Source organism: Cucumis melo, chromosome 6 (genome assembly GCF_025177605.1).
Source record: "Cucumis melo cultivar AY chromosome 6, USDA_Cmelo_AY_1.0, whole genome shotgun sequence".
Taxonomy (NCBI): Eukaryota; Viridiplantae; Streptophyta; class Magnoliopsida; order Cucurbitales; family Cucurbitaceae; genus Cucumis; species Cucumis melo.
The window spans coordinates 12,461,169-12,486,532 of record NC_066862.1 but is presented as its reverse complement, the minus strand read 5'-3'; the positions used below and the strand labels follow the sequence as shown (position 1 = coordinate 12,486,532).

At 34.0% G+C, this 25,364-nt stretch overlaps 1 protein-coding gene across 4 annotated transcripts; it reads left to right on the top strand.

Moving 5' to 3' along the window:
* The first annotated feature begins 489 nt into the window (after window positions 1-489).
* LOC103496198 (uncharacterized) lies at window positions 490-12,652 on the top strand. Of its 4 annotated transcripts, none has more exons than XM_008457961.3 (10): window positions 490-710; window positions 832-875; window positions 2,078-2,117; window positions 9,046-9,358; window positions 10,614-10,740; window positions 10,814-10,944; window positions 11,059-11,156; window positions 11,238-11,317; window positions 12,103-12,165; window positions 12,252-12,281. In XM_008457961.3, exons 1-9 carry the CDS (start codon window positions 674-676, stop codon window positions 12,124-12,126), a joined length of 894 nt encoding a protein of 297 aa, XP_008456183.1. In that variant the 5' UTR covers window positions 490-673; the 3' UTR covers window positions 12,127-12,165; window positions 12,252-12,281. The 4 variants fall into 4 exon arrangements, with proteins under 4 accessions (XP_008456183.1, XP_050941681.1, XP_050941680.1 ...); XM_008457959.3 differs by having other exon boundaries at window positions 491-710; window positions 12,035-12,165; window positions 12,252-12,652; XM_051085724.1 differs by lacking the exon at window positions 12,252-12,281 and having other exon boundaries at window positions 11,804-12,166.
* Window positions 12,653-25,364: the final 12,712 nt, after the last annotated feature.

The following is a 25,364-nucleotide window of genomic DNA, read 5'->3' as shown; positions in this document are numbered from 1 at the left end:
TGTTTTTGAAACAATTGTGTCTTGAAATTACGTTATGATTATCATTATTATTATTACCATTATTATTTCTTGAAAAATGTTGCATCATTACCGTTACCATTATGGTTACTATTATGATTATGATTATTGTTATTGTTCCAAAGATAAAGATTATGAATTTTGACACTTTTATTATTGCTAGTTATTGTTATCGTTACTATTTGACTCTAAGAAGTACCAATAAAGGTAAAAGTAAATATAACAAAATTTACAATTCTAAATAAATACAATTAAAAACAATCTAATTACATATGTGATTTAGACTCATTATAATTGATCCATTTAGGAAGATCAAATATCAATTACACTAATTTTCAATAAGGTTTTGTAACGTTCATTGGGGTTTTGTAAAAATGGCATGAATTGAAACTAACTTACTTTAAACTTGGAGGACTAAAGTAACATTTTACAACTTTAGGAACTAAATAAAAACTGTGTTTAGAAGTCAGGACAACAAATGTACCATTACCGGGATACAAAAGGAAAATGAAACCCTCTCCCGGGAACATTCTTCTCCTCACAGAGACTTTGAAAAGCTTCTATCCATTTCCTATGCATCGCCTTCGTCGTTGAAATCTTTTGTTGTTCAATTCTCCGGTTGCCAACGCCGATCTCCGATTGTTTCAGTAGAGAAATGCAAGCGAATGCAGTTTCTGACTGCGACATCTCCGGTACTTCCTTTACCCCGGTTATTAGACTTTCTCTCTTTTTCTCTCTCTCTTTTTTTTTAATTCCTCCCTCCTATACCGATGATTAATTTCTTGGCTTTGTTTCCTAATATGATCGCTACAGAGGACGATGAGTTTGATTCAATTGAAGAAGTTTCCGAGGGAAAGGTTTGTGTCTCGTTCTCTCTGATCTCATTGTTTACCCTTAACCTTGTTTCGGGTTTTTTCAACGTTTTGTCTTGAATGCCGATATTTAGGACTTTGATATTTTTATTCTTTTAAAAATAACTAGTGATAGTGATATTGGAAATTATTGTTTTCTTCCAATTTACTACCATGGTTTTCTTCTTCCCTAACTAAACACTCGAACCCTAACACCTGAATTCTAAGCTAAATTCGGTTTTTGAAATCACATCTTAAGAAGTAGATAACAAAACGACGATAGCAGTAGATGAATGTAGTGTTTGTAAAGTTGATGTTCATAAATAAAAAGTTAAGTGGTTATGAAACGAGGTATTAGTTAATTTTTGTTTGCCTTTTTATCAATTACGTGCAAGCTTTGAACTTATTCTGCAACTCTGTATTGAATGAAATATTTATTAGCTCGTGAAATTGACTTTGAAATAAATGCCGGTGTCTGTCTAGAAGTGGTTTGAATATAAAAAAACCCAAGTATTGTAAGAAGTGAGTGAAAAGGTTTGTATGAGTGTTTTTTTTAGTTGTTTAAATGGAAACTTATTTTTTTTTCTCGAGGATGATTGAAGTTCTTTTTTGCTTAGACAATCATAAAATCACAGATGATACTTTTAAGCTTTAAATAGTCTTCACTATTAGTCTTGCCTAATTTATTTGAGAATAGCGTCCCAACTATCTTACTTCCAGTAGTAGTTAGTTTTAATTTTCACTCCCATTTTTAGCTATGTTTTTTTTTCTAAAATCAGGATATTTAATACTGTTAGCTATTTTGATTTCTTATATTTTCTAAGACACGCTTCTGAATCATGAAAAAAGAAGAAGTTATTTTCCATAAGAATTTTGAATGCTCTCTAATGATTATAACTATTTTTGAGTAATTATGAGATCAATTCTTGTTGGTGAGCTTTGTTATAACTTTAAATGATGTTTATGGTTTAGATGCTTTTCTTATTGCTTTATAGCTTTCTAATTTCATTACTAAAGGAGTGTTTACTTTGTAACTTTTTGAATACTAATTAAAATTTGTGCCTATTGTTGTTTATTTATTTATAATTATTCTTTCAATACTTGGTCTTGTCCATTCTTGGATGTGATTTTTTCTGTTCAGGTTGAATTATTTTTGTCCTTGTCTCAAATTGACCGTATTTGACTCATGTTTCTTTAAACTTTACTAGGAAGAACTTCAGCTCAATTTAAGACCGGAAAGGCTCAAAGGTGAAGTATCTTCTCTGTACCCTGTTTCAAGGCAAAGTCCTATAACTTTGGATAGGAAAATGAGTTTTTTGTTTCTTTTCATCATCTTGCTCCTTTTGTAACTGGGTGGTAGAGGGCTTTTCAAGTGGTCCCATATTTTGTGTCTTCTACCATGCTTCTCCTCTAACTTAGAATTGTAATTGTTATTCACATCTTTGGAAAGGCAAGCAATGTGCTCTAGAATTATCCCCTGCATCTAGTACCAAAAGTTTAAATGAAGATAGCCCTCCTGGTTGTGCGAGTAAAAAGGAAAAATGGTGTATGCTCATGGGTTCCTGTAAGCAAAGAAACCAAGGTAGTTAAGGTTGTGAATAATAGTGGTTCCTGTTGTTCATTCCATATAGCTACTCTGAAGCATGCAGCTTACATAAAGGACTACCCTATTCCTAGTTAGTTGTGGTAATTTTTTCCAGTATGTATTTAGGCTCACTTATCTTTTGACCTTTGATGGTTACAGGTTCTGAAGTAGGAAGACTTATTATAGGAGAGTCTCCATGGCTTAATTATGTTTCCGCTCATTAATGTTTTAAAGACTAAAAGCCCTTGAAACTTTTTTTCCTTTAAAGTGGTGAAATATAATATAAGTTTTGAAGTGACATGAGGCATAAGCCTGAGTTTAAATTGAAGAACATTGAAAAATTATTAAAAAGAAAAGAAAGGAACGAGTAAAAACAAGCATCACTTGACATAATGGTTAATTTACTCTTATATTTTTAATATATATATATAAGACGAAACCAAGGCTTACGTGGAAACCCGAGAACTGGAAGAAAAACTATGATGTTTTTAGTTTTATTATTTTTCTGATGAATGAATACAATAGGTACAAAGGGAGAGAATAAATAGAATACAATAAGAGTAAAAAAGAAAAAGATTTAGGAAATTGGGAAAATCTTCCATATTCTTTCCAAAGATACTCTAAGAGTCAAGCCCACTAATTCTAACACTCCCCCTTAAGTTGGGACGTAAATATCAATGAAGCCCAACTTGCTAACACAAAAGTCGAAGTTTTGTCTGAGAAGCCCCTTGGTGAGAACATCAACAACCTATTGGCTCGAACGAATGTATGGAATGTATATGCTTCCACTGTCAAGTCGTTTTTTGATGAAATGTCGATCAATCTCAACATGTTTAGTTTTATCATGTTGAACTGGGTTGTTAGCAATACTAATAGCTGCTTTATTATCAAAAAAAGCTTCAATGGTGTCTCACTTTCCTAATGAAGATCTGACAAGACTTTCCAGAGCTAAATTTCTTCACATATTCCTAAACTCATAGCTTTGTATTCGACCTCAACGTTTCTCCTGGCCACAATACTTTGCTTCTTATTCCTCAAAGTTACAAGATTTCCCCAAACAAAGGTACAATAACCGAAGGTAGACTTTTTGTCAACAACAGATCCCGCTCAATATGAGTCAGTATATGCCTCAATGGTCTTTCTGTCTGTTTTTCTAAATAGCAACCCTTTACCAGGTGTTGTTTTCAAGTATCTCAGAATTCTGTTGACAGTTTCCATGTGTTTCTCATGGGAGCCTACATAAACTGGCTGATAACACTCACAACAAATGAAATATCAGAACGAGTATGAGATAAGTAAATTAGTTTACCCCCAAGGTTCTGATATTGTTCTTTATCAACTGGAACTTGATCATAAGAGTTTCCTAGTTTACAGTCGGATTCAATAGGAGTGTTAGCAGGATGATATCCCAACATCCTTGTCTCGGTTAGCAAATCAAGGTTGTATTTTCTTTGAGATACGAATATACCTTCTTTAGATCTGGCCACCTCCATTCGAAGGAAATATTTCAGATTTTCCTAATCCTTGATTTCAAATTCATCACCCATTTTCTGCTTTAGTTGATTGATTTTTGCTCGATCATCTCCAGTCAAAACAATATCATCCACATAAACTATTAGAATGACAATCTTTTCTGTCTTGGAAACCTTTGTAAATAAAGTATGATCAGAGTGCACCTAACTGTACCCTTGGGACTTGACAAAGTTAGTGAATCTGTCAAACCATGCTCTAGGAGACTGTAGCAGACCATATAGGGATTTTTGGAGTTTACACACCTGTTGACCAAACTGGGCTTCAAATTCAGGCAGGGGGCTAATGTAGACTTCCTCCACAAGGTCTCCATTCAGAAAAACATTCTTAACATCCAGCTGGTATAGAGGTTAATCTTTGTTCCAGCTACAAATAGCAGGACTCTAACAATATTTAACTTAGCAATTGGAGAAAAAGTTTCTGAATAGTCAATACCATAGGTTTGAGTAAATCTCTTTGCAACTAATCTTGCCTTGTGTCTGTCAAGAGTACCATCTGCTTTGTATTTGAGAGAGAACACCCATTTGCATCTCACAGTTTTGTGTCCTTGGGTAGAGCACAAATCTCTCAAGTTCTATTCTTTTCAAGAGCCTACATCTCTTCCATGACAACATTCTTCCATTTAGGACACTCTAAAGCAGTGTAGATAATTTTTGGTATAGAGTCAAAGCTTGCTGTAAAAGCTCTGAACTGTGAAGAGAGATTATCATAGGAAACATAGTTGCAAATGAGATGTTTAGTACAAGACCTGATACCTTTTCTCAAAGTAATGGGAATGTCAAGAGAGGGATCATACTCATCAAGTTTCCTTGTATGACTCTGTTTAACTTCATTATTACTGGTTTTTGTTCTGACTTCAGTGTCATCACCACTGTACTTTTCTTCCACATTTTCAAGAACAACATCAGACTTGTCATTCTCGCTCATCATATTATTAATACAAGGTTCAGTAAGGTTTTGCATACCTTTATTTCGAGGAGGTTTGGAGTCTTGGACTAGAGTCGGTGGCTAACTAGTAAGGGACCCGATTTCCTTTCGGAGATTCCTATTGTAATACGTTTTCCAGGGAACTTGGTTTGCGGGTAGGATTATGGGATGAGGATCAACGTCAGACACGGTACTAGGAGTAGGTTTGATAAATTTGAAGGTACTGTTAGACTCTTCACTCACACTCTTCCCTTGAAGAAGATGGCTAACGGGAAAGTAGGGTCGGTCCTTACAGAAAGTAACATCCATAGTGACAAAGTATTTTCTGGACAACGGGTGAAAACATTTATAATCGCACTTATGAAGGGGATACCTAACAAACACACATGATTGAGCTCAAGGGGTAAATTTGGTTTGATTAGGGTCAAAATAAGCGGTACACCTGAACACATGAAAAGGAACCTCAGAAACAAGACGAGTAGAGGGGTAGGACTCCTTAAGACAATCTAAGGGAGTCTGAAGGTGGAGGATACGAGAAGACATTTTATTGATTAAATGAGCTGCTTGTAAGAATAACATCTCCCTACAGGTATGGAGGAAAGGAAGTTGATAGCATAAGGGAATAGGCTACTTCCAGAAGGTGACGATTTTTTTGTTCAACCACCCCATTTTGTTAAGGAGTATAGGCGCACGAGTTTTGTGAACAATCTCTTTGGAGGCTAGAAATTCACTAAGATTATGGTTTTGGAATTCTCGACCATTATCACTTCGAATAATAGCAATTTTTTTTAATGGAATTGTGTTTCAATAGTGTGATAGAAGTTTTGGAAAATAGAGGAAACTTCATATTTATCAGTGATAAGGTAGACCCAAGTAAGATGGGTATGATCATTAATGAAGGTTACAAACCACCATTTTCCAGAGGAGAAGGTGACCTTGGAAGGGCCCCAAATGTCATTATGGATAAGGGTAAACGGTTATGTGGGTTTATGGTTGTGAGGGAAAAGAAGCCCAATGTTGTTTTGCCCAAATACACACATCACAAGATAAAGAGGAGACATCAATTTTAGAAAATAGATGGGGAAACAAATATTTCATATAAGTAAGTTCGGGTGATCCAACTGAAAATGCCACAACATAAAGTCATGTCCAGAAGTACTAAAATAGGAAAACAGTAAACTAGTCCTAGAGATACTTCTACTGGAGGTATCATTGTTAAGGATGTAAGGTCCACTACTATGCCGGGTAGTCTTTACAGTGTAGCTCACGGGTGATCTTATTGATAGATAACAAATTGTAAGAAAGCTTAGACACATGCAAAACATTATGGAGAGAGAAATCGTCAAAGAGAATTATTTGTCCTTCGCCAGCAATTGGGGCTAAAGAGCCATTAGTTATCCGGATTTTCTCATTACCGGCACAGGGGGTATAAGAGACAAAGTGCTTTGAAAAACTTAGCAAGTGATCTATGGCCTCCGAGTCCAAAATCCAGGAATTCTTCCCATCAACACTAAAAAGGCCAAGGGACTGAGGCATACCTGTCTGAGCAATGACGCCTAGGGTAGGAGGGTTGGTTTAGCTAGCAGTAGAGCTAGTTGATTGAGAGGTGCTGACAATCTCCCTAACATTGGTATGCCCTAAGTTCTGTTGCTCTTGGGAGGAACATTTGTTACCTCTTGGGAACCGATCGTGGAGTTTCCAACACTGATCCTTGGTGTGCCATTGTTTCTTGCAGTGTCACATACGAGGATTGGTTTCTGATAGACCTCCAATTATTCTACAGTATAGTAAAATGGGGAAAAAGAGTTAGTTATATAATTCGAAGGAACATTAGGGAGCGAGGTTACCGGGTTCTTTGAATACATCGGTAGATCGGTCGATTTAGATTGTGCCTAGGATGCACCAATTTCAAAAACAGCTGTGTTGTAGGTTTGGTTAATCCCAAGACCACAAACATATGGCTGGCAATAACCAGAGGGTGTCGATGACTCGCTTGCTTCAATCCCCGATCTTTTATGGAGTTGGTGAGCCCCGTTCCCATGGAAGAAAGGTTATTGTAAAGAGTCGACGGACAGATTTGCATTGCTGTACAGATTTGACAATTTTGCAGGTTGCTGTTCGGCGGTGATTGGCGGTGGATGACTGGTAGGGTAGGCTGGTTGGATAGACGACGATGCGTAGAGGAGGCTAGGATGGGCGTTGAGATGAAAGGGAAGCGGTGCATGGTCCCATGTGCTTGATAGAGGTGGCGCATGAGGTTGTTTCTAGCCAGACAGTTGTGTGGACGGCGGCAAGGGTTGGCCCATTGGATAGATCGATAGCGTCTGAATCCTTTGGAGTAGTTTTTCCATGGTGGCGGCGGTGGCGGTGGCTTGGGTTTCTTATGGGTTGGTTTCTAGGGTTTCGTTATTGTTTTTCCTCTGATACCATATTGAAAGCAATAAACACGAAACCAAGACTTACGTAGAAACTCGAGAACCGGGAGAAAAAACACAATGCTTTTAGTTTTTTTTTTCTTTCTTTCTGACGAACGAATACAATAGAAACAAAGTGAGAGAATAAATAGAATACAATAAGGAGTAAAAAAGGAAAAGACTTAGGAATTAGGGAAAATCTTCCGTATCCTTTCCAAAAATACTCTAAGGGCCAAGCCCACTAATTCTAATGATATATAATATAAATAGAAAAGCTCGCATCTATCAATTGTCACCTTGTTTTTTTAATAAATATTATAAAAAAAAGATTCTTAACATTATTGGACTATAAATTCTAAATTTTGTCATCAATGTTTCTTTAGATGGTGGTCGTGAATTACTGCTAATAATGACATGGCATGAATACATAAGTGGACTTTTATATTTTTGAAGGACAAACAATAATCTGATATTTATATCGTAGCCATTTCACGAGGCACAACGGATCTTAAGCTTTTAGTGCACCTTAACGTAGGCGCAGCTCACTTGTGATCAAAGAAGCCTTATACTCATGACTAACGATTAGAGCTGCCTCAAGGTGTAAGCCTCAAAAGCCAATAAAATAGCAATAAATATCTTTTTATTCCATGAGTAGTGGTACTACAAACTATGTTTTGGCAACATGGAGGATGGGTGTCATAGCTTTCTGTCTTTCCATAATTTCAATGAAAAACATTTTTTTAAAGCATCTCTTTAGATAATATTTCACAGTTCTTCATTTCATTTAAGCCATCAAACACCATTCAAGTGGCAGACACTAAATAGTTGCTTAATGAATCATTTGATTGGTGATTTCGTATTACATTACATTGTCTCGGGTGTTTGTTGGTTGGTGGAAGAGAGAGAACTGTCACATGTTTTCTTTATGTTTTTAAGAGAACGAGGGAAATACGAAATAGAAAGGGGAGCCCACCCCTGGCACATGATTACTGGTCAATAGAACTCTTATTAAACGAAAAGATGCACATTCTCATAGGCCAAAAAACAAGCACTATTTTAGCTGACAGTTGAATGAATTTGCTTGTAGTCACTGGCAGATTTAGCATAGACTGGGGGCCCGAGCCCCCCCTCTCCCACTTTATGCTCTTTATATTACATATATATATATATAAAATAAAATAATATCAGTTTCTGAAATTAGCTCAGTGGAAAATTTGTCACTTAGCCCCTTCTAGACTTAGGTTCAAGGCCCACTTCTTACATCTTTTTTTTTTCAGATTATTTTTACTAATCTATAAATCCCCTGTCAATAAAATTTCTGAATCCGCCACTGTTTGTGGTTGTAAAGATTGGATACTTAAATTCCTTTCTTTAACTAGTTGGATCGAAGCCATAAATGAGCCAATCATTTGTTTTTCCTGGTTAGAGAATTTTGATTAGTTCGTTGTTATTGTTGAGTTTGATTTTGTTACTGTTTATATCTGTTTTTGCCCTTTCGCTCTCTGTATAATTCTCTTATACTTTGAGGGTCAGTTTCTTGTTATTATTAATAAAGAAGCTTGTCTCTGTTAAAAGAAAAAAAAGATAAATGAGCCAATCAATTACTAATAATATTTATGATTACAATCCTCCATGGGCTTATCTTTTTTCTTTACATGTTACTATTTTCTTAAAGTTTATGAACTTCTGGTGGTATTGATTATCAAGTATACTGCTGCAGGAATAAGAGGCAAAGCCAAACCTAAATTTATGTTTCATTCACAGAGGAAAGAACAATCATGCTCCGTTATTTGTGAGGATAGACTCTGCTCGGCATCCATATCCAAGGTTCATAGTTTATCTGAGACCTTTGATGCCATTACATCTAGAACTGACAAGTATCCAACAGAATGCCTCGAAGATTTGGTGGAAGAATTTGACGACCAATTTGACGTAGGACCTGCACTGAACTGTGGAAATACTGAGAGTTCAATTTCTGAGCTTTTAGATGGCCTTAAAGATAAGAATAGTTCACTGGGTGGAGTCACGAATGGGTATATTTGTTTCTTTAACTTTTTAATGCATCCCAAAATCTATTTGTAAAACTTTCTGAAGCATCTTAATATAAGTAAAGCTAAGTAACAATAAATATGCAGAATCGGAGCTTTGAAATAATGACTTCTAAAACCAAAATTTTAGTAGAAAATCTCCCCCCTAAGCATTCGCTTACATTCTATTTCCAACCCCTCATCCAATAACTAATATGCCCCTAGTTACCTTATAATCAATGTTTTCGTATGGGTACACCTAATGGCCAATTTGACAGGAACCTAATCTCAAGATTAGGAACTGAAATGTATTACAATATATAAAATAATGAAAGTTCTAAGCATTCAAATGCTTTAGTTCTGAAAACTGATCCCAAAATATGCCTCCTCCTTAACCTCTCAATCAGCTTCTTGTACAATGACGTTTTTTAATAACATTTGTCGATTAACTTTTTGGATCTTTTTTATTGATTTTGATGCATAGTAATCTATCATGTTGGTTTGCAGAAATTGAGGCAGAAACTCACCTTTTTTTTTTCTTTTTTTCTTCTAATCAATGTTAATCAAGGATCATCATTCTGATGAATAAGGATCCCAGAGAAAAACCCAGCCCAATCAACGTGGAGACTGCAAGGAAAAAAATGACGAAATGGAGCCTTAGCTGTCTTTAATCGAGGACAAAAGGATGACAGATAATTACAAAAAAAACGTAGAAGTAAGAACCAAAGAGAGGCATTACAATATGTCTAACCCCGTATTTCCTCTACCAATTAGCAAAAAAATTAACTTCTTGTAATAAATGACCTTTGTTTTCCGGTGGATATAGGAGAACTTTATTTTTGGACAGCTCGAACATAGAATAATATTGTTCATTTTTTTAAAACATCAGGAAGGAAAGTTACAAGATACCGAAAGCTTTCAAGTTTTTCATATTGTCATTCTATAATTTTAGGTGTTGTGAAAGGCTCCAAAAGAGTTATACTTAATCTTACCCAGAGGTTAAGTTAGAAGGAGAAAAATATCAAATGTCACAAGACTCTTCCTTGCCCATTAGGCTGATCTTCATTTTTGGAATGAAAGGTTTTCCGTTTCTTTTCCAAAAAAAGAAGAAGAGGAAAAAGAAAGATAAATTGTTAAATGCAAGTATTGAGCTTTCTTTAACTTTTATCGTCGCACAATTTCTTGTATGGAATAGTCATTCTCAATTAAGTTCCAGTTGCTATAGTTCTATAAAAAAAAAATTAAATTCCATTTGCTGTAGGGTAGCCAACTTGGGGGGAGAATGCTCCCAATTGTTGAGAACAGGGCTCTTGTTGCATAATAGATATAGGACTGACAGTGAAGATTCCCCTATATCCGTGGATGACGAATCAGCAAGTGACCATGAGGTAGGTTTTTATGGTGGTGCAAATAGTTTATTTAGCTTGGTAAGCAAATCATTGTTCCAATATGCTTGTGCAGGTCAACGATCAGAAGTTGAAACTTGCTGGCCTATGCACAAAGGAGCAATCAATTACAGATAGATTTGAGGAAGCTTTAGTTGCTGCATGTATGGACGCTGAAAGGACTATCGGGGTGCCAAATCCACTAGGGTAAACCAGAACTAAACTCTATAATTCTGTACTGCTGAAGTCTGCCAAATTTGAATTCAATCATATAATTTCGGAACAGTTGACCTAGTACTTGGCTCTCGTCCATTCTGACAGAATTGGCTTATTTGGAAAGCTGCAGCGAGTCATGCAGAGTGAAAAAGAACTAGAGATCAATTTCTTGAATGGGGTAGATTGCAGCACAATTCCAAATGGTATTTATCATCATCATCAATACTTTAAATCCTTCCATTAATTTCATACCTTAGTTCTTAACATCTCTTTTACTGCGCTAGGCTGCATTGATGTAAAGATCCTATCAAGATACTTGGATGCGAAGTTAACAGTATGCTCTTGCCTCTTTATAGACATGGAGGTATTTTCTGTGTTTTAGAGAAGAGTAATATGAAAAATCATACATCTTTCTCATGGATTGGGAATTTCTATTTGATATTTCAACTGAAGGTGAATAAAATGGCCTGTTTAATTTAAATATGTTAGGAATCTAAGTGAAGTAATTGAAATGAGTATGTTATACTCTTCCTTCTCACTGTCTTGTTATTATCTCGTTCAACAATCACCTTTGTCAATCCTTTGCCTTGGGTTAGATATGTTGATGAGTTAATGTTTTTTTCTCTTTTTGCCCGATTGTTTATTCAATGGATCTTGTTAAAATCGAAAGTCAGAAATATAAATGGTAGGTTACTGTGAAAGTAGTAGTTGGGTATATATTGGAATTATAAAGTAGTAAAAGAAAAAAAAAAAAAAAAAAAAAAGAAAGAAAGAAACAAAGAAACAAAGAAATAAAAAAGAAAACAGATGGGCTAATGTTTCCTCTGCTGATTTGCACTTGCCGCAGCAGTATGGGGAGACGAAACGGCATCTGGCGGTCGTCTCTGTAGCTTATCCTGTGTGTTGAGGCAAGAGGAACGCACAGTTTGTTTCCCTGTTTTGTAGTTCCTGATTTATCTCTGTCATGCTCCAAAAACTCAAGTCTCACATTTGTTGAGGAATTTATATTTCCTGCTCATATAGTTTCTTCACTGAATTTACCATTTTGCCGAAATGATACTTCTATCATTTGATTGTGAAGCGCTCTCTGTTGCAAAGTGGTGATGAATCCATTGCAACTGAAGGTGAAAAAATGACTGTTATTTTCAGCCCACGTGTTTGCAGCAATGTTGAACTCGAAGTTGGAAACATAATTCGAGTCAATCCCCCATGGTATATTGTATATATTTTTCTTATTCAACATTTCCGATAGTTGTTATCTTGTTTGGTTACCAACACTCATCTTTAATCGTTGGCAGGAAAGAAGTTCCGGTTGATGATGCTCACAATATTATCTTGTCAACATATTTTACCCAACTCACTTGTGATCTTCAGAAGGAATGTTGCATATTGGCCTGATTAGTAAAAGACCGATGTAAATACCCTAAAATACAAGTTAATAGATCATACATGCAAATAACACTTTGGAAATTACATGACCAAAAAAAAAAAAAAAAAAAAAGTGGAAAAAACGTCAACAAAAGCTAAATGATGTTGACGTAGGTTGTAATAATGTGATCCTTTTGCCATTTGTAATCTCGCATCTTTTTTTTGCTTCTAGTGGTGCAATAGTAAAAAACATAAAAGGTTGGGTGTTCATCAACTATGTCAACGCATCATTGAATGCTATGTTTATTGATGCATTTTATGTGTTGCTAAAGGTTTGATCTCTATTGGTGTATGACTACATGTTGCTAATGGGAAAGCAATGAGATAATTTAAAATTTAAAGACTTGCGTTTTATCACAAAATATCAAACTTCCTGTAGCATAAGATAAGTAAGTCAAAATATGTGTATTAACATAATTCCTCTTTTTAAAAAGACGTGTTTAGTAAACGAAAGTGAGTCATTTTTTTTAATATCTTGTTTGTTACTGCAGTGGAAAAAATAGTAGAGGTCATAACCATTTCAAATAGTTTGGAAAAAAATTAGTGTGAATTATAAGAATTTTAAGTTAGCAGCCATTTCGGATTGCTTCAAGCATATAGGTTGCTTGTTAATATGAATTATTTAACTTATAAATAATTTTATCATCCCTTTTTGATCTCGGTCATATTTACCCATTCATAATGAAAATTATTGTAAATATAATCTGATATTTTTTTTGGTAAATAGATCATGACGGTCTCAATAAGAGTAATTGGATTGCTTTTGATCATAATTACCTAAATATTTAATCAGCGTGGTGTCTTTTTATCTTTTCTATTACCATTAGAGTCAATTGATAACAACATTGGTATATTTCATATTTCTTTCACTAATGGCTTGGCAGTGGCTCGTTCAGTTGGCTAGGCTCAACATTTGACGCTTGGTTCAGCTTTGGTTTGACTTATTTTGGGTAAGTTCTCCATTTTTGGGGCCGTTTAAGCCTTTTTTGGTCGGTGTTGTTTCTGCTTGGTTCATGGTGAGCTCAATTTTAAATTATTTGAGAGTTTTTTTGGCTGGTTTCGAATGTTTTAGGATAAAATTAGCTAAATAAATGTAACTTTTTGCTTTACTTTATCCTAAGAGTCCTTGTTTATTCATTCAATTGCTATTTAAATATTTTATAGATGTCATTTAGATAAATTACACTAGTACTTTTATATATTATAATTGTTAATAATATATGGTATTATTGCCAGATAATTAATTTCTTGAGTTATTAATGTATATTGATATATTAAATATGTGAAGTTGAATAAGTATGTTACATGACATTACTTAGTTCAATATAAATTGTTATTTTGAATTATTGTCGGGTATATCCTTCATTGTTTTATATGGATTTATAATAAAAGTGTTATATTTTTCAAGATGAAAATTAATTTGCATTGAATATATTACATTCATAGTTTAATACAATAGTTATATTAAATTCTTGTTTTGGACGTAATATGAATTTATAAATTAATTATAATTTTACTGTCAATAAATTAACGGGGTCTTTTGAAAAATATAATAAAACGGCAAAATATTTATAGTGTATACAACAATTCTGAAAAATGGAAAAAGCCCACAATCCCACCATGTGAAAAATATAAAAAATGCATCGTCAATCACGTTGTCAACAATGCCCATAATATATTTGATACATGATCGTTTATATTTGACTATTGTTTGATACACGATCGTTTATATTTGGTCGTTTAAATTTGGACAGCCAAATCTATATGAATTATTTTTTTGTTTGTACAAGATCATTTAATTTGATTACACGATCGTTTAGATTTAGTTCCATAATCATTTAGATTTGGTAGCCAAATCTAAACGATTTATTTTTTAGATTTTCTGTACATGATCGTTTAATTTGGTTACATGATCATTTATTTTGGTTACGCGATCGTTTAGATTTTTTTTTTTTGTACACGATTGTTTAGATTCGTTAAATGTTTTTTTGTAAGATTCTTCTGGTACATGATCGTTTAGATTTGTTTACACGATCGTTTATTTTTTTGTACACGATCCAAATCTAAACGTCGGTTTTTTTTCAATCTTTTATATTTAATACATGATTTTGAACAACTAAATAAAAGTTTGAAAAAGAAATAGATCCACGATCTTGAACAAAAAAAAAGGAAAAAGAATGAAAGACGATGGAACAGATTAAGACGAGAAGAAAGGAGGGGAAGAAAGACGGAAGGAAAAACTTGAAATATTTAAAAAATGGCTAACTTCATGGGGTTTGTTATTCGGGCTGTAAATATTTTACCGGTTTGTTATATTTATGAAAATTTCGCTAAATTAACCATAGCATGCATCTTTATACATTTAATTAACTAATTTTGTAATAAGTTATAAAATTAATGACTAAAAATAGACAACCTATAATAAAGAATGAAGTTTTTTAAAAAATATAACAAACCGACAAAATATTTACATTGTATAGAACAATTTTGAAAATGGAAAAAACCAACAGGTCCATAATAGAAAATACTGAAATATTTCAGTTAACACGCGATTAATCGACCAGATGCACATGTGAAATTCTTATTCTAAATGATAATGATACATGCTCATGTAGGAAAAGATACACGATCGTGTAGATAGTATCAACACAATCGTGTAGTTTTTTTTTAACGATAGAAAAAATGCTTCAAATTTAAACGATTGTGTTGATTATGGTAAGCAATTTTTTAGATCATATCCACATGATTGTGTAATTCTTTTCAAACGATGGGAAAAGAGCTTCAAATCTAAACGATCGTGTTGATCATGCTAAACAATCATGTTAACTAGGTAAGCGATTGTTTAGATCATATCCACACGATTGTGTAGTTCTTTTTAAACGATGGAAAAATGACTTCAAATCTAAATAATCATGTTAGTTGTGCTAAACGATCGTGTTAACAATGATAAACAATCGTTTACTTTTTTTTTTTTTGTACGTTCGTTTACATTTTCTTACACAATCATTTTGACAACATTTTTTTTGTTACATTCAGACAGATGAAGATAAAGATGGACAAGAAGAAGTAGTTGAAGATGAAGAACAAGACAATGAAACATCAGATGAAAGTGGTGAAGAAAAAAAATATGAGGAGGGAAAAAAAACAAAGAGAAAAACATAAATGTTGTGATATTCCATTATCTCTATCTATCTAAGAAGACTAAATAACTATCATTATCTACAATTCATCGTTCTTATTATTAACTCCAACAATTTCTTGCAGCTGGAAGAAAGAAAGAGCAAATGAAGAAAGAAAGAAAGAAAAAGAAGATGAATAAAAATAGAAGAAAGAAAATATGGAAGAGGAACTAAAGAAATATGGAAGACAAGATGGATAAATTGCAAAGGAGAAAAAGAAAGAGAAGTGATGAATTGTTTGTAATATCAAGGAAAAATATGAAATTTATGAAAACATTTTATCGATTTTTTGGACTTTTTAGTTTTGTTACACGAATCATAAATATTTTGGTGTTTTATTATTTATGAAAATTAACCATAAAGATTTGCATACAAACATAGGATCTTATGAAATTGGTTTAATTATAAAATTGTTTAAAATTAATTTAGACCTGAGATCAAAATAATGAAAATATTTTATTATGTCTTATTTTAGTTTAAAGAAACTGACTAGGGCAAATACAATTTAAGGTTGTAAGGGAACACTACTAGTAAAATTAGGTCTAAGGTTGGGGTATTTAAGTTAACGGTTTACAGAATACTCCTACTTCGAAATTGACCCGGAATTGATGTTAAAATAACCTTATTTCTATTAACATAAGATGTTACTAGGTAAAGTAAATAATTTAATGCACTTGCCACACGTCCCTAAGAGTTCAGACGTTAAATCCATACTCTCTTCATGTCGTCCAGGATGGGGCTTCCCTTCGAAAAGTGTTTGTTTGTCAATAACAAGATGAATAGGGAAAATGTTCACAGTACGTGGAAGAAGGATAAGTGTCAACATATCCTATGGTCTCCTACGTTAGGTTGCAGCTTGAAATTTCTATAATCCACATGCGTGTCGTCCTGGAGCAACCATCTCTTCGAAGGCCTAATCATAGGAGTTGAAACAACGGAAGCTCAAAGAATAGATTGGGTTTCTTATGTTAGTCTTCTTCAAAAGTTGTCTTTCCTAACGATAGTCTGTTGAAGCGTACCTCTAGGAGCTGAAAGTGGTAGGAACATGCTTATGGGATGAACTAAGTTAATTAGTGAATTCTTGACCGAATAATGGTAGGTAAGAACTATATAAATAAAAGTTATTCTGGTATTAATAAATAGTTGAGATTGTCTCAATTTAGAAGAGGAGTAGTTGATCACCCTTCGATGACTGTTGCTCTAAACTTCTAAAATATCGTTGCAAAAACTAGATCATTTGTTTGATTAGAGTTCTTTGATTGTTTATTTTTGTTGTATTGATTAGATATTTTGTGTAATGGGTTAAGGTAAAGATGACTAATATGGTCAATTGTTTGTTAATTATTTCAGCATGTCTTCCTTTATTATTGCACTACTTAAGAACGAAAAATTAACTGAAGAAAATTATTTGACGTGGAAGTCAAACCTAAATATGATTCTAGTTATAGATAATCTACGCTTTGTCTTAATGGAGGAATATCCTCCTTCCTCTACTGAAAATGCATCCTAGACTTTTAAGGATGCATATGTTCGCTAGACAGAGGCCAATGACAAAGTTTGTGTGTACATCTTGGCCAACATGTTTGTCATACTTACCAAGAAGCATGAGGCCATGTTCATTGCACACTAGATCATGGATTCCCTCTAGGGGATGTTTGGATAATCGTTTATTCAGATATGACATAAGGCTATAAAATATGTTTATCATGCCTGTATAATGAAGAAGGCTCAATTTGCTAAAGAACATGTTCTGGACATGATGGTCATCTTCAATATGGTAGAAATGAACGAGGTGGTCATTCACGAGCAAAGTCGAGTGTCCTTTATTTTGAATCTATTCTCATTACAACAATTTCCCTTTTACTGACGAAAATAAATGTTAGCAAAAGACCACAAAACATCGGCCTAAATTATGCCCACACATCTTTTTGCGTCACAAAAACGTCGTCATATCTGTGTCGAGAGAAGTTGTCTATGAAATTGAGTTTCACTGGTGTAAGTAACTTTTGCTTGATGTATATGGTTGCATTGGTTTGTAGAATTTTTGCCGATGAAAATGAACGTCGTCGGCATAATACCTTTTCACTGACAGAAAATATTGCGTTGGTATATAAGTTGTCCCGACGAAAATACACTTTTCTCGGCATAACTGTTCTTCAAAATGCAATAAAAAACATATGTTTTCCAACGTTGTTTTCATCAGCATAAGTGGTTTACAGTTTTATATATAAATAGTAATCGCTAAATAAGGAATTTTTTTCAATATTACCTAATTATGCACAAACAATAATTAATCGACAATTAAATCAATTGAGGAACAAATGTAACAAAAATAGGTTTCTATATTAAAACAAAACTAATATTCAATTCAACAATGTAACATTAGTAGTATATATACATTTGAGGATTGCTAAGTTTTCACAGATCTCATATACAAGAAGAGCTTATCATTCCCTAAGCTAAAGTTTGTCATTTTAACTTTTCACAAATCTTCTACACACAAAAAAAATGTTTTACATTCTCCTAACCAAAATATACCCTAACCTAAAATTAGTGAGACGTGTCACACTAAAATAAGTAATCATCTCAAAATCTTCTCACAATCTCTAAAAATCGATGTTTGAGAATTCACTTGTATGACCTGAAATAGGAAACACAATACAAGTAACAAAGTTAGCAACAAAGATGACAAAGCGGCAACATAAAGCAACAAAGTAGTAATAAGTGGAAAAGTAAAAAACTAGCAGTAGGTGACAAAGTGATAAATGTATCCTAAGTTCCACATAATGAACACTAGAAGAAATGTGGCCTTTGACGTCGATTGGAAAAATAAAAACGGATCTTTAATGTTAGTTTTTAAAATTCAGATCTTTGAAGGTACAATGTCGGTTTTAAATTGACATTAAAGGCACATTTCTTTGAAAACCGACATTAAAGACACATGATGGTATTTTTGCAAATATACCCATCTTCTTATCTTTTAGGGCTTTAATCGTGGAAGAAAATGTGAGAGGGAGTGAGGCAGTCGTATACACATAGAGATGGAGAAATTGCCAAAAATAGGTTAAAAAATGAGGGTTAAATGACTTTTGAGATAACTTTTCAAAATGTAGAGTTTTAGGATAATTTAGGTGTGAATGGACAAAAATGCCCTTCATTAAATCTCTCTCTTTTCCTTTCCCTCTTCCGACGTTCGTTTTTCCTTCTCTTTTGTGTAGAACACCTGAAGTAAAAAAAAAACTCCTTTTGTTGGCTTTTGAAATTTCCCGCTCTGCTCTTCAAAGGTATTTCGACTTTTCGTTGCTTGCCGTTCGTCGATCCTTCAGTGCATTTCGTCGCTTCTCCTTTTCGAACTATTCAATCAACTTTGAGCGTTTTCTCTTATTTCAGTGAGTTTTATCTCTAACCCATTTTCAATTTATTTGTTGTAAATGTTTGGTTTAGGTATTTGTTGTGAGTTTCATCCGTCTGGTTTAGGCTTTTTTGGAATCGACTTATTTGCTGGAAATTAGTTTAGTCAAAGTTTAGTTTAGGTTCTTAGAAAGTTAAATGGTTAGTGAAATAAATTGAAGTTAAATATAGTTGGCATTTTGCTCCTTTTTCTTTGGATCCCTTCTTTAACTCTGAATTTGTTCCTTTTTGTTTAGGCTTCAATTATGACATCGACATCGACTGACGAACCTGTGTACAAGATTAATCCTTCCCATTATTTTTATGCCCTAGTAAGTTGTTTGTCTCATTTAGAAAAGACAACACATAATATTAAGGCCAAACTCAAACCCAATCAATTAGCCTTATTTAGGAAAACAAAGTTTGGGCACTTTTTGGTCCTAAATATTGTCTTTAATGGGTCACTCATCCACTACTTATTGTTAAGGAAGGTGGAAGATGAAGGAAAGGATTATATAAGTTTCTTACTAGGCGGCGTTGTTTGTACTTTCGGTAGGAGAGAGTTTAACATCATAACAGGTCTATGGGGTCCTAAAGAGGAGTCTATTCAATTGGTTGGAAATAGTAGATTATTGGAGAAGTTTTTCAAAGACAAGGAGTGTATTTATGTAAGCGACTTAGAGGATATATTTTTTGAATACGAGGGTGATATTGTGAAATTAGCTTTAGTCTACTTTATAAAGTTATCTTTGTTAGGAAAAGATAGGCGAACCAAAGTCGACATTGGTTTTTTCAAGATTGCTGATGATTGGAATACATTTAATAATTATGATTTAGACGCACGCTAAGTGCCTTGAAAAGAGCCTTGGACAAGCAATATACCAAGGGAAAGAAGAAATCAACTAAGGCAAAAAAAATATACTATAAATGGATTTCCGCATGCATTACAGGTATGCCACTTCTTACTTCTTACTTTAAAACTTATGCATACATTTAAAATTAAACGATTGTTTAGTTATTTTAAACGATCGTTTTGTTATGTTAAATGATTGTTTAGTTGTTTTTAAACGATCGTTTAGTTATATTTAAACGATTGTGAAACCACTTTTTTATATATCTATATATATCTTGTGGCACTTCCTAAACTTGTTTGTCAAATGTGGAATAGGTTTGGGTATATGAGTCTATACCAACCATTATTGGATGTGGTGAAGATAAAGTAAACTATGATGCCATACCACGAATGCTGAGGTAGGTGTGCTAACAATCACAAAAGTCCCAAATTATAAGCCAGGTGTTTGACTCGCCAATGCTAAGTAGCAACCAATAGTAACTAACTTAAGGATCGCATGATTTTGTGCTTAACCTTTTCTCTTTGTAGTCGATAATTAAGTCGGTCATTGAGATGACACCTGAAGAGGAGCAGTTGAAAATTGCTTCAGGTGAACTTTTTGAAAACCTCCGCTCATCTACCATTGTTCAGTCGAAGAATGGTGGTTCAAAACTAGGAAGAGAAGTTGTTAATGATGAAGGTAACTTCAAAAAGAGTAAGAAACAGAAGTCGAAGTCTAAGATGAAAAATGCTATTCGGAATCTCCAAGATTGAGTAGCGGTTGTTGAAGGGCAACTTACTAGTATAAAATCAGATATTGACGAATTGAAGGGCATGATGTCAACCATATTGAAGCATATTGGACTTCAAAGAAAGGTTAGGAATCAAACTGTTAATTGTATTGACGTTAGTTGTTTCATATTTGGTAATTACTCATACGTTAAGTTGCATGTTCTCGCTAAGCTTGATGTTTACTTTCTATTGTTATCTACACTAATTCATTTTGAGGTTCCATAGGGTGATGAAGGAGACCGCAGAGGGTTGAAGGCTTAGTAGATCAAACACTAGAAAGTGAAGAAGTGGATAATGCTAAGACCGAAGATGTTGACATAGGCGGTTTGGTTGAGGATGCCAAAGGAGGATGACACAAGTAATGAGGCGAAACACATTGAACTTAAAAAGAAGGTTTGGTTCCATGTTCTTGCTAATATTGATGTTTAATTTCTATCATTATCCACACTAATGCATTATGAGCTTCCATAGGGCGACAAAGATGTTCACACCGTCGGTACCCCTCCTTGGTTAAGGTTTAATATTGAGTTAAAGAAGCCAATCGACGTATTGGAGAAGAAGGTTGAGATTGGTTTAGAGGAGCCAATAGATGTTGACGATGAGATTGAAATTGAGAACAGTGGGAAACAACTTCATACTCATTTTGATTCAGACGTTACAGAGATAGAACCATTTCCTACTCAATGACCACACATTCGTCCCGCCCGTAGAAAGCGTGCAAGTGTTTACCTATCAACCCCACTCATAACTCTACCTAAACAGTCTATGACATCAACCACCACTACCTCTCAGTGTGAACCAATTGTTTATGATCCCATGCACAAAATACTTGACGTCGATTTAGATAGACTTCGAGCTTGGATTACAGACAAGCGTACAAATGATGAGGTGCGTGAAACCTTTCATGGGAAAAAATCGAAGATATTTTTCAGAGACTTGTTTATGTGTCGCTGGTGGTTGACGGATGAGGTAAGAGATTATCTTATTATTTATGCCATTATAATTTTTTTATTGTTATGGTTCTATATATTTAGTGCTTACTTTTGTTTCTATTAGCATTTGGATGCACTTTTTCTTTTCATTCGCTTCAAGATTAAGGCAGCCGGGATACCTTTTGCTCAAGACTTCACAACTGCAGACACAATCTTTATGGTTTGGAATCGTCACATTACTTTATGTATTGTATTTGCATTTGATATTTGTCTTTCGGTCTGAATTTGCGTTTGTATGTTTTTCTTTGTAGCACATTTTAGTTGCGAAGTGGCCCCAATACAAAGAATGTATTAAAGAGAATCGTCCATTTATCTGGAAGGAAGAGTATAGGGTTGTTGACTATGTTGTCGGGTCAAAAGAGGACTTCCAAGATCCTTGGGCAAGTGTTGATTACGTTTACTCTCCATTCATTGTCCATGCCAACCATTAAGTTCTATTATGCTTGGATTTGGTAAGCTGTCAAGTCAAGGTATGAGATTCGCTTTCGTCACTTACAACTGCCGAAGAGATGAGAAACATATTACTGCTGATTCGAGAGTTGGTGCCAAATTTGTTAGATAGTATTGGATTCTTTGTTAGGAGAGGTGGATCATCGACATACAAGGAACCTTGGCCAGTTGTCACAGCGACTCCATTCCACTACAACGAAATAATAGTGATTGTGGGGTATTCACCATTAAGTATTTTGAGTACATAGCTACTGGTTTTGATTTAGATACATTATGTCAAGAAAACATGTCGTACTTTAGAAAACAATTGACATTTCAATTATGGACCAACACTCCTATGTATTGAATTTTGTTGCGAGATTTGTAGTAGTTGTATATCATGTATGTTGCGAAATATGTACATAAATTACAAGTATCGATTATTCTTTATGTTGCAAAACTACTTGTAGGTAAACGATTGCTTAATAATTTTTATGTTTATTAAGAAGATCGTTTAGACTTTACTAAACGATCGCTTAAAGATATGTGCGCGATGAGTATTTCTCTACACGAATGTTTTATGATATGTATCTAAACGAATACAAATATTAACTCAAAAGTACAAGAACCAAATATATATTTATTTACTAAAAGTATTTATTCGCCTAAAGTTCCAGTACATACTGTTGTCTAAACAGTTTCATATTTGGCACAGTTAGACAACCATAGTCAGCTTCAGTTACAAGGCATTCAATAAATTTAGAACAGAAAATTCCCCAATCCAATGAACGCCATTTCTGTAATGTGGCCTTCGATTTGCATATTGGCCAAGGGCTATATTTGAATCGTTCTGAATGGAGGTTCACTCCAATTGCAATTGTGAGTGAGGCGATGCATCATGCAGACATTTGAAGAGCTTGATCAACAAGTTTCTGCTCAACATAATTTGGCATTGAGTCGAACACGTAGATCTTGCATTTTTTCATATCAGCTGCAATAGCCAACCAGTGTTCTTTTATGTTGATGCAGTCAATCATGTAGTTGACATTTTCCCACCCTGGTTTTTCTTCGAAATCACCAACAACTGTGTTGAAATAGTATTCCATATCTTTTTCTGCCCATATATTTAAGTGTGCTGTTGTGTCTGTCCATTCAGCTTTTTTATTGTCTGGTGTCACCAGACGAGTATAAAAAATATGTTGCCAAACAATGCAGTCTGGTTTATTGATTCCAGTCTTGAAGAACAAGTAAAAAAATTTAGTCACAATATAATGATGCAGTTTAACTTCTATACACAAAAAAAAAAAAAAAAAAGAATAACAACTTACTATAAACACGGAATCTAATATTCTAAAAGTACGATTGCAAAGTTGCTTGAGATGCAACATTTTCTCCGGCAAGTGGGATAATAGCAAATCCATGGTCTACAAAGAAAATTAAACGATCGTTTAGTGAATGAAAGAAGAGTATAAGTGATCGTTTAAAAAATGTACATGTGATCGTTTACTTAGTAAGCGATCGTGTAATATATATAAACGATCGTTTAGTTAATACAAACGATCGTTTAGAAAATACGAGTGATCGTTTACATATAAAATGAAATTTGGAAAGAGTACTTACGTCTCCAAGTACCCATGTGTTTTCTTCAAGCTGTTTGAAAAAATCTTTCTTTCTGGTCATGGAGACAACTTTCCTTTCTTCATGAGTTGTTTTTCTTGATCTTTTCCATTCTAAGTATTCCTTCCATAATTTTGGATCCACTTGCTACATGGGATTATATGTATCTACATCTCTGATTTCGACATCTGGGACATGTATTGTAGATTCTGATATGATCTTAGTAGATGTTGTGGGTGGATTAATTTGTCCATCTTCATCAGTCACCTTTTTATTTGCTATTTTACATAACTTTCTTCTTTTTGTTGGTTTTTGTTGTTCATCTTTATCAGACACCGTTACTGGTTCTTTTTCAACCAAAGTAACTGTTTCGTCATTTTTTTTTAATCTCAACCTGTTGTTTTGTTGTTCCTGCAATGTATGATATTAGACAAGTAACAAACTATTAATTCAAAGGACTACAAATTTGTTGTGTATACATACCAATTGAGATTCTTCATTTACAATTGAAATTGATGGTGGCAATTTATGAATTTGTACAGTTTGAGCCAATGGAGCCATTTCACAAAGTGCAAGAAGTTGGCTCACAAGTGGAAGGGTAGTAATCATTTTTGGCAAGTCTTTTTCTTTTTGACTTTGAGCATTTAGATTATCCGATATGCTTATATCACTACCAGATTCCTCTTGATGTTCCCTAAACAAAATGAGAAAAAAAAAAGAGAATAAGAAAAAATATAATTGTTACTTATTTAGAATGTAAGCAATTTTCAAAATTATAAAGCAGTAAACAATGAATGAAATGTTAACCTTTGGGTTTCCCCTTGATGTTCAATATGTCATTGGTGATCATATCTTCTCTATTCTGATCATCATTGTCATTCTGATGAGTATGATCATTCCTTTGATTTTCATTTTGATTCTAATAAACAAATAAAAACGAAAGTAAAATTTAAAAATAATGTATTGTTAAACGATCGTGTATATAAAAGTATATGATCGCGTAACTTTGATAAACGATCGTGTATATAATGTATTCTGAAAACAAATTTTACTTGGACCAATCTCTCGAGCATCTGCTTCATTTCAGACAGCTCTATTGACTGCTTTCTGATTGTGTCATCCATCCTACAGACTATAGAAGTCAGTGTGGATAAATCCTTACGAACTTCTTTTATTTTGTTCTTTAGTTTCTTGAAGGATTTTGAATGACTTTGTTGTTCTTTGTCATTGGACTTCTTTGATCTGTAACGTTTCGTGTTGGTGATTGGATGCATTTCAGACTGGTCAACCACTGTTTAATTTTGTTTCCTTTGTGGTGACAGTTGTGGAGATGAGTCTGATTGCTCCAATGATTTGTTCTTCATTGCATGATCAAGAGTATTGGTATCATTGTTATTAATATCTCGAATGGGTTCATCGTCCTCCATTTGCATGTTATCATTCCCTCAAATTCGACTATCCATGAAAGCTTTCTCTTGGATTGACAGCTTTAGTTTAGGTTTAACAACAGTCTGCAATGTAATCGTATTAAACGATCGTATAATTGTATTAAACGATCATGTAATTGTATTAAACAATCGCTGACAAGTTTTACTTACATTTTTGTTGTCGAATATGTTCTTCTGCAGCATTTTGTAAGATGGAGCTTGTGTACAATTCCATCTCAATATCCTAGGGATTAATCCCTTACTGTTTCTTGTGGCCCGGTGCTCACTTGCAGTTGAGAGTACTTCATAAGTTCACACCTACAAT

What these genes read in the sequence shown, in the direction of transcription:
- LOC103496198 (XM_008457959.3), top strand. Translation starts at nt 674, where the DNA reads ATGCAAGCGAATGCAGTTTCTGACTGCGACATCTCCG. An exon ending in AAGAAGTTTCCGAGGGAAAG is followed by an intron (nt 876 to 2,077) that starts GTTTGTGTCTCG and finishes AAACTTTACTAG; the next exon opens with GAAGAACTTCAGCTCAATTT. An exon ending in ATTCGAGTCAATCCCCCATG is followed by an intron (nt 12,166 to 12,251) that starts GTATATTGTATA and finishes AATCGTTGGCAG; the next exon opens with GAAAGAAGTTCCGGTTGATG.